The sequence below is a fragment of the Ruditapes philippinarum genome, unplaced genomic scaffold, assembly GCF_026571515.1.
Source record: "Ruditapes philippinarum isolate M1 unplaced genomic scaffold, ASM2657151v2 ctg10932_1_1_1_1, whole genome shotgun sequence".
Classification (NCBI taxonomy): Eukaryota; Metazoa; Mollusca; class Bivalvia; order Venerida; family Veneridae; genus Ruditapes; species Ruditapes philippinarum.
Genome location: NW_026864951.1, coordinates 20805 through 30816, shown reverse-complemented (window position 1 = coordinate 30816; position 10012 = coordinate 20805). Strand labels below are relative to the sequence as shown.

The 10012-nt window shown below is 31.6% G+C and overlaps 2 protein-coding genes across 3 annotated transcripts; one reads left to right on the top strand and one right to left on the bottom strand.

Annotated features, from left to right (window-relative positions):
- Positions 1–6: 6 nt before the first annotated feature.
- LOC132727381 (G-protein coupled receptor GRL101-like) lies at positions 7–4651 on the top strand. The gene is made up of 7 exons (XM_060712829.1): positions 7–150; positions 405–1452; positions 1892–2442; positions 2648–2775; positions 3155–3212; positions 3616–3851; positions 4178–4651. The coding sequence occupies exons 1-7, from the start codon at positions 75–77 to the stop codon at positions 4340–4342; spliced, it is 2262 nt and encodes a 753-aa protein (XP_060568812.1). The 5' UTR covers positions 7–74; the 3' UTR covers positions 4343–4651.
- A 444-nt stretch (positions 4652–5095) lies between these two features.
- On the bottom strand, positions 5096–8218 carry LOC132727382 (uncharacterized). 2 transcript variants are annotated; one of them, XM_060712830.1, is made up of 7 exons: positions 7902–8215; positions 7350–7422; positions 6662–7102; positions 6357–6467; positions 6130–6201; positions 5557–5775; positions 5099–5287 (listed from the first exon to the last, which is right to left on the bottom strand). In XM_060712830.1, the coding sequence occupies exons 2-7, from the start codon at positions 7405–7407 to the stop codon at positions 5280–5282; spliced, it is 909 nt and encodes a 302-aa protein (XP_060568813.1). In that variant the 5' UTR covers positions 7408–7422; positions 7902–8215; the 3' UTR covers positions 5099–5279. The 2 variants fall into 2 exon arrangements, with proteins under 2 accessions (XP_060568814.1, XP_060568813.1); XM_060712831.1 differs by lacking the exon at positions 6357–6467 and having other exon boundaries at positions 5096–5287; positions 7902–8218.
- Between the last annotated feature and the right edge of the window lie 1794 nt (positions 8219–10012).

Here is a 10012-nt window from a genome sequence, read left to right as displayed (position 1 = left end):
AACCAGACTTTCTTATATTCAGAGTTAGGGAAGAGTTTCTTAACAAAACGGGCGAGATTAATGAATTTCCATTCATGAGGGATATAGTTTTGAAATCTTTTAAAACACTTGTTAGACTGGGCTCAAGATATTTTCCAGGATTGTGCAAAGGTAAGGTTACCATTTTGAATTGTATGTTAAGATTAGGATCATGAAATGCCTGTCTGTTATGGACATTACTCGGTAATTTAATGTAGTCTAAATTTAATGTCCAAACATGCAATAAGAAATATAAATTAGACATAATTGTATTTTTGTATCTGCAGATATGAATATACCCCGAAAAAGGGTTTATCATGTTTTACGACGACAAAGACTTGTTATTGCGATTTCATCTATTATTATGATTTTCTTTTATCTTTTAGAAGCGTCAACAGTTACATGTCCAAATGAATACAAATGTGCTGCAAGTAAAACGTGTATTCCAAATGAACAAGTATGTGACGGAGAGGCACAGTGTGTTCATGGTGATGATGAACGTTTATGTAATTATTCATGCCCACACAACTGCACATGCTCTGAGTATACAACCGATTGTACTGTAGATGCTGTTGATAAGGACATATTAACCTTACTGCATAAGAATACGCGTTCCGTAGATTTGAGCGGCAATAAAAATCTTGAAGAATTACTAATGTCACCAATTACGAACCTGCCTTTCTTGATATCATTAAATATTTCAAATTGTGGAATAGAGTATATGACTGGAAAAGTGTTCCAGTCAATGGTAAATTTGCATGTACTTGATTTAGGATTTAATAAACTAGTCAAAATACCTTCTGCGGCATTTGTTGGTCTTCGGAAACTGATATACTTAAACATGCTTGGTAACACAGACATACATTCATTTGAGCCGAATTCTATGATCGGGCTTTCTAGTTTAAAGGAGTTCGAAATAACAGGTGTAAATATTCAAAAGATGTCATCTCGCACATTTGCAGGACTAAATCTCGATACACTTTTGTTATCTGGTAACAACATAGCAGAGATGGAGGACGACGTGTTTCTGGGAATGAACGCAAAACTTCTTGACATGGAAGCAAATCAAATATCAGTTTTCGACAAAGGTTTATTTCGCGGAGTATCTGGGCTGTTATCGTTACACACACCTGCCTATAAATTTTGCTGCATTCGACCAACTTATTTGGCAGATGAAGATTGTTTTCCTGAACGAGATGAATTTTCCTCCTGCGCAGATCTGCTGCGTGTATCTGCTCTTCAGACAATGCTATGGCTGATAGGATTAGTTGCCCTGTTTGGAAATATATTGTCTGTTATTTATCGTCTCATCTACGATAGAGAAAGATTGAAATTAGGATTCGGAATATTTGTGACAAACCTGGCAATAGCGGATTTTATAATGGGAGTTTACCTCATTATCATAGCAATAGCTGACGCAGCTTATCGGAAAAGGTTCATTTACTTACTTATACTACTTTATTGTACGTTTTAAACCAAAGCGCGTTGTTTACTTGTAAAAGAATGTTAACATGCTTTTGAAAGTAAAGCAGTAGAAGAGATTAATATTTAAACGTATTCTATTATTCAATCATTTTCATATTATATTAGATCTAAAGTAAAGGGTAAATTGTTACAATAAGAAGTTTTCAGTTTGAATAATTCTGGCGTAAAACATTGATGTTACATTCGTACAAATTTAGAAATGCATTCTTTCAGGATTAATAAATGAATTCGAACGAGAAACGTGTGATGACATGATGAAATATTTGTCATATTATTTTGGAAAAAAAATATTACTTTAATGCAATACATGCGTATTGAATAAAATTATTTATCTCTTAGTCACATATAAACAACCAAAATAATTTCATTGTCTGGTCTATCTTTTCAGATATATTTTCATGGATGAATATTGGAGGAATAGTACCTGGTGTACTCTAGCAGGATTCTTATCTACCGTGTCATCAGAGGCTAGTGTATTTTTCCTTTGTCTCATTACCTTAGACAGGCTCTTGGTGATAAAATATCCATTTGGTCAAATAAGATTTAATACAAAAACTGCAGGAATAGCATCCGGTCTGGCGTGGTTTATTTCCGTGACCATAGGGATTATACCAATAATATACAAAGATCATTTTGAAGGTAGATTCTATTCAAAATCTGGTGTTTGTATTGCATTACCGTTGACCAGGGATAGACCTCCAGGATGGCTTTACTCAATCGTCATATTTGTTGGACTAAATTTTGTCACATTCTGTTTGATAGCTATTGGACAGGTGGTTATATATATGGAAATAAAGAAAGCTACTTCAGGTATAAGACGCTCTTCAACAAGGAAAGGGAAGGCAGGAACTGGACGACGTAGAGAATTAGCTGTGGCTAGGAACCTATTCCTTGTTGTTTCTACCGATTTTCTTTGCTGGTTTCCCATTGGATGTATGGGTCAGTATTCCATATAGACATTGAAATTAAACATACTATTCATCAACAGAAAAAGTAATATTGAATTTTCAACCATAAAAGATAAAATAATGGATTTTCATATCTGATATATAGGTAATGCAACCAAATTTTGCGATTAAAATGATGACATGATTTCACTGTATATCTGACTGGTTAGTTAAAATGTAATGTTATATTTTCTAAGGTATGATGGCAATGTCTGGTCACGTGATTCCAGGTGAGGTTTATGCCTGGACGGCAGTATTCATACTCCCCGTGAATTCTGCACTTAACCCTGTTTTGTATACTTTAACTGCATGTTTGGCTAAGAAAGTGAGTATTCATTTACCTTTACATTTTCATAAAATTGTATATTTGTGACTGTGTAATGCAATACAGATTATCATGTATTAAGGGCAGATATTGTTCAATGTCTACTGTTAGTAATATATTCAAATTTATTTCGAAAATCGATTATTCTACAAAATCGTTAGTATCTATCGGTAATAATTATACTATATTTAAAAATTATTAAAACCTACCGTAGTTTAATTATGAACTTGATTAAATTTAAAACAACTTTTAAAAAAATCAAACTGATGTATCTTGGTTTTCCTTTCTTTGTTGTAAAAACAAAAAAGTTGATGACTTTGATTAGGGGAATAATTAACTTTTTACATCACTTAATATTCTTGTTTATTTAAAAAACTAGAAAGCAAAAGAACGACGGGACACCCTTAAAAGTACCACATTAAACTCACCACAGCGAGGTAATTAATTATGTCAAACCAATTTAATCTTATTCAAGAAAATGAAACACTGTGCATAGCACGGTAAACTCAATGTGCTTTTCCAGATGAGAGTTTCTAAAAAAGCTTCTAGATTTCTACTCAGTCCTTTTTGCATTTGATTGTAATTATATTGCGAATATATGTTTGATTGAAATAAAATACTGTTTATACCAACGTGCTTTTTTCTAAGACGATGAATTCCCAGCTACGATTAACAAACGATTAACGATTGTGAATATTTCCGTTACACGCGTATATAATATATATATTTTCGTCGTTGATGCAAGTTTATGAAATAAGGCAAACAACGGGTAACAATGCTCATGATGTAGGGGTTTTATAAGAACAAATGAACAATGTTTTTTATTATTCTTTTTTCCAGTTAGAAAATCTGGACCATGCCATAGAGTGTTTAGATACTTTATCACCGAGGGAGACAATCAGAATCAGATGTATATAAGCCTAAGTGATGTTTACAACAAAGACATTAAAGTCTCTACCAAACACATTCTTAAGATTGTTCAGAATTTGTCGCACTGTTTAGGCTTATTACATAAAAATTCTTTAAAAGTGAACATAGAAGACAGATATATTTACGTCAACGTAGTCAATAATAAGGTAAGTGGCAAATTATTGGTAACCAGATAAGTGTTGGTGCCAAATGCTATATCTTATGAAATGAATTTGTTAAATTTATAAACAGTAAAATAATGATCATTTTTTCCATAATCTTAAAGGCGATTCTTCAAGAGTCGTAACTTTGTAACATTTATTAAGTGCACATGGATATTGTCCGTTAATAGAATGAAATCATTCGGAACAAAATATTATTTTGCTATTTTAAATGAGATTTTTATCAATCAGCAAACATTTCTTACATGTGACATTTGCTCTTTTTATAAGTAAATTGAAAAGCACAGGAACCCTTAATTAATTAATTTCAGTTAAGTGGTGATGTTCAAATCAGACATGAGCCTTCAGTTTGTGTGTCACAAGAGATGAAACGTGAAAATATGTATCAGCTCGGGCAACTTACACGTCGACTGTTAAACCACGTAATGAAAACAAAAGTGAACGTTGCAAATGGTACCGATGAGCAAAGTGTATAAAGATACCAGTAAAGTTTCTTTCGTGAAAGGATCTGATATTCCGATAAATGTTTCTGTGAAATAATTATCATATTATTTGTATGTATGTATATTTATTGACAAATCAAGTGAGTCCCTTCCATGTAAGGATAAGCTAGTAATTAATAATAATTAATTAAAGGAAGGAAAACTTTGCTTATGTATATGATTTATCTGGTAGTTTTATAGTATGTGTTTATGGTATTTTTCATATGCTTATTCGTAACTTTGTCTAGTTTGCTTTTTTGTATGCTATTTGTTTGATTTTATGTATTTGTATAAATTTATGCTCGAAAACAAAAAAATTTTCTAATAAAAATATTTTATAATTTTAAGTTTATTTTATGTGATATTCATCAGCTTTAATTGGATGCACATCATAACTATTTTATGTTATTTTGGTATGATAGTTGATGATAATACTTAAACATCAGTCATAAGTTAGATGGCCCAAACAGAGTATATGTGATAGTACTTTCGTACATGTCTGATTACAAGATTTATCTAGTAAGACCAGTTTCTCTTTTTTCCTTCTGATACATGTATTATCTCTGATTCTACATTATCACTTTCCATATTGGATTTCATGAAATATTTCATTTAGATACGAGATCGCTAAATAATTCCGTTAAATTTAGATTTCAATATAATTCTGGGATTAAGGTTTATATATGAGTAAACGTAGCAATGATTGTTATATTGTATTTAAGCATAAAACAGTCATTTCAAAAGACAGCAATTAATTTGCCAAGATGTCACTGTCCACAACGTGTGCATATGAAAAAGGTTCGGCTTTTTGTTCTGGTAGGAATATTATATGCAATCAAAGCATGAGAATATTTAACTGTTAATCTCGTAGGTAATCTGGTAAGGTTAAGCGCGTTTAATACCATAAAGAATTTAGCAACTGTCATTGCATTTAGTATTCTGGAATATAAAAAAAGAAAATGAAATCAACAATTATGGATCTATTGAAAAAGGGAAACTACTAAACGTACTTTAAAAGTTTTTTTTCCATAATACTTATCTAAATCACTGAAAAATATTTCATTTCATGCAGAATCGATTTTTTTTTATCTCGAAGCAAGTCTCAATTTCATGTTAGTTATTTGAAAAAAAAAATTTAATTTAATAAAAAAATAATGAATAAAGAATGTACAATATCTCACATAAGTATACAAAGCGTAGTTACATACTTTTGGTAAGGGAAACGCCACTGCGTACTCCTCCACCAAAACCACCTCTTACGCCGCCTCCAATCCTACCACCAAAACCACCACTACCAGAACCTCCTCTAGTTACAACTCGGACTACGGAACTATCGGTTAGGCCATCAGAGCTTCCTGATCCACCATAAGCACCGCCATAACCGCCTCCATAACCACCTCCATATCCACCGCTGGTTAGCCCTCCACCTGGTATTAGTTGTGATACTTTGTAAACAATTTGTAGCATAAGAACAATTGTGGGTAAATTCATTTCTGTTGTGACTGTCAAAGGACAGTGGGCTTGGATTTTGTAATAAATCGGTCTTAAATCGCGGTCATTATACTTATAAGTACTGCAAACTTGTAGCTTAGCTAGTTTATTGCTGCAGTAGTTTTTGTTTTGTTTTATTGATTTCTTATTTAATATAAAGCTCTTTCATTTAACAAATTCATTTTATTTCATAGAAAACGTTATAAAAATAAATGTAGTATCGTTGATATAGTCCTTGATAGAAAAATAAACGTTAATGCAACAAAACATATTACATGAAATACGCATACCAACTCCGCCTCCAGCTCCACTTCCTAGAATAATAATACCGCCCCCAGTGCTGTCTCCCATACCATAGCCACCTGGTTTGTAAACGAGTTTTTTGTTTAATTAACAATTTCTAATGATATTTTTATATTAAATATAACCATATAGTAACCTTATGTATATTGTTAATAAAGAAATACAATTTTCCGGATAATCACATTCACAAGGGCTAAATAAATATGAACGCTACCTCCTGATAGACCTTCCACACCTCCGTAATTACCGCCATATTCGTTACCATATCCTCCACCATAAGCGCCATCTCCGCTCATGCCACCATAACCGCCATCATATACACCACCTTAACATTTGAAAAATATTCTTTGTCTTGTGAATTAACTTTTCCTTTTATTTCATTAAGATATACCTAAACAATCAATAATTGGACATGTATTTTTTTCTTTTAATTCAAAGTGTGCATTAAATAAAAAAGTCATGCCTAACTTGCATTACAGTGAATTCTTTTATTGACTGATAATATTATATTTAAGTCACCTGATGATCCTACAAGTCTGATGACAACTCCAGTATTTCTACCAGCCCCTCCTCCCGTTACGCCGTATCCACCTCCATATCCGCCTCCATATCCACCGCCCAATGCTCCACCGTCCGTGGCACCACTTATTCTACCGTAGTCGCCTCCATATCCCACTCCATAGCTACCTCCCATATTACCCCCAGACAAGCTCCCTTCTCCTGTGACGAGAACAATGCTTCCCCCAGTACCGCCGTTCACACCTCTTACAACACCGCCTCCTATACCACTTCCGTATCCACCGACAATATTTCCGGCACTGACACTGCCTCCTATGCCGCGAGCAAATCCACCTTCCGAACTACCACCTCCGCCGCTTGTCAAGATGACGACATCTCCCCCTGAACCTCCTATCCGGTCTCCGTATCCACTCCCATATCCGCTTCCGTACCTATAACCACCTATACATAACAAAATACAAGCCTAGTATTATCAAATTTTATAAATGAATGAATACTTACTTAAATGATCATGTTATTAATGTAACTGTCAAAACTTTTCAATCTTTGTTAAACATCAAATAACAATATATCTAATACATCTGCACAATACATTTGTTACGTATAGCATTATAACAATATATTTTAATTATTTCTGCTGTTGGGGATCAATGATAATTAGTAATGCTGCAAGTTATAAGAATCGTACCTTTGCCAACTGCAAAAGTAGTTCCGACAAGAATTAAAAGAAAAATGATTGACCTCATCGTTTAAAGTACCGTCTGAAAAAACAACACAGAATTAACAGTAGTTTACAAGTTAAAGATAAACAAATTAAATATAAATAACATTTGTATTTTTTCTTTATCCTTAAAAATAAAAAAATAAAAAGCACAAGATTAGTACATATACCAAAACAAAAGTATACAAGATGCACGACTTAGTTAACAATGGCAGATACTATGTCAATTGTATATTTAGGTGCATGTAAAATAAAAAAGGAAATAATTTCTGATCATTTTTTTTTTCTAAATGCTCTATTAATAATATTATAAAAACAAAAGAATAAAGATGTTTTGACACAAGAATCAGATATTACAATTTTTATTGTTTCAAAGGAATTTAGACATTTTACCGAAATAAAACATCATACTTTCAAATAATGTACGATTTCAAAAGAATGCACAGCGTTTCTATTAAGCCTCTATGCAAATAAGGATATTTTGCAAAGGGGAAAAAGAGAAATATATCAAAAGAATACCTGTTTGTGTATGGAAACCCGCAGAACGTTCACAATGCAGCCAGCATCTTGCAAATCAACCCTTTTAATATTGAATTCGAAGCAAATATTACGAAATGTCATTGATAAATCAAACATCCTGGCATGTAGCAATTTATTACCATTGATTGCACAAATAGCATGTATTGGCCAATAAAAGTAATTTCAAAACTGAATTTGAAGGAAATTGTCATAGGCTATACATGTTAAGAAGTGTTCAACATGAACTGCACTCATTATAGTGTATGAAAGCTTTGACGAACTTATGTATACAATTTCCTTTATAACCTTAATAAAAGAGAAAAAAATAAAATAAATACTTTATTAGTTCATGTTTCATATGATTGCGCATTATGTAGGTGGTTTATGATTTCCATTGACAAGAAATATCCACAAAGCGATTTACGCTATGCTTTATTAAGCATTTTAAAGTTTTCAAAACCAAGTTTTGTAAATTCCTGAAATGATATAAGTGTAAAAAATAATTTACTTTTTATTGTTTGTTTTGAAACTTGTTTCAGGTTTTGTAAAACAAAAATACACAATTCGTTCTATTCTTACGCACACATTGATTTTTTTCACCTTCAGTAATGTCTTAGGATTTAACAATATTTCTTATTTATTCTGCAGTAAGGAACTTATTTTTCAATCGAAAGAAAAAGAGTGACATCTATTTATTCTTTTTTTTTTACACTGTATTACTCAAACTTTCAAATATTTAAAATGATCTATGTTTATTTTGATATCCTAGTTAACTTGCATAAATGAAAACAATTTTGTATTTAAGAATCAATTTTTTATATTATTAAATTTGTAATTATATTTCGTATACGCAAAAGTATACTTTAACATTCAGCATGAGTTCGTTAACAAATATGACGATTCAAATTTTTCATAACGCCCTTGTATTAATGTCATTCAGGATCAATTAGATCATTTTTTGATTTAATTATGTTTCTGAATTATAAGGTTATACTTAATGCCGACAATAAAAAATCGTAGCATATAAAGAAAATTAATGCAATATTTGCGTCTTGTTATTAGAGCATTATTTTTGAAAATGTATTTAAAGTAAGATATTGTGAAGTAAACAAAGAAAGGAATAACAAATTGCAAACGGCTCTTAAAATATACAAATATACAAAAATATACGAGTATTACCAAAAAAAGAGGTCAAATTATACAAAAATAGCCCTGAGAGCGTTAGTGCCGTAGTAAAAATATGGTGTTTCTTAAGATCTTAGTACATATTCGCATGTTCGTTTTCCTTGAAATATTTTGGCTCTTCTGGAGATATGAAGCTTTAAAACTATTTGAATATTAAAAAAAAATATTTTTCTGCCATTTCTATTGTGCATTTCTTACCTTTTAAATTCAATTGAACATTTAAATGGTTTGTTCTTGATTGAACTGGAAATGTATTACATTTGTAGCGTTTTTTATAATTGTTTCACATGCAAACCTTGTTGGTATAAAAATGCGTATTTTTCCCTTACTTATTACCTTAATTATATTCTTAACAGACATTAAAAACAGGAAGTTAAAAAAAGTTCAATGATGTAAAAGGTGCCGGTCAGGTAAACAATTAAAATTAAATTTCAAACATTTTGAATGCAATCAAACTTGATATTTTATTTTAATGTCCAGGTTATATTGATATACTTCTTTTCTAAAAAAAATGTAATTATACTTGGTGTCATCACGCAATTCACAAAATGAAGTTATATCTAAAATCTATCGCATGTTGCGCAATTTGTCTTTGATGTTCCTTAGCTGTTATACGCCAGTAACGTGCTTTATTGGTAATAATGCACAGTGCGATATTGCAGATAAAGCGTACTTCTTTAGAAAAAAAGTGTGCGTTATTTTAAAAAAAGCGGCGATTTGTTTTTGATGTTCCTCAGCTGTTATACGCTAGTAGCATGCTTTTTTGGTAACAAGCACAGTGCGATATCTCAGATAAAATACACTTTTCTGGAAAAAAAAGTGTTCGTTATTTCAAATAAAGCATGTATAAGCGTGACCGTAGACAAATACACAAGGGTCACTGGACGGTTCTTAAATTTAGGCTGAAAAAAAAACAACGAATATAT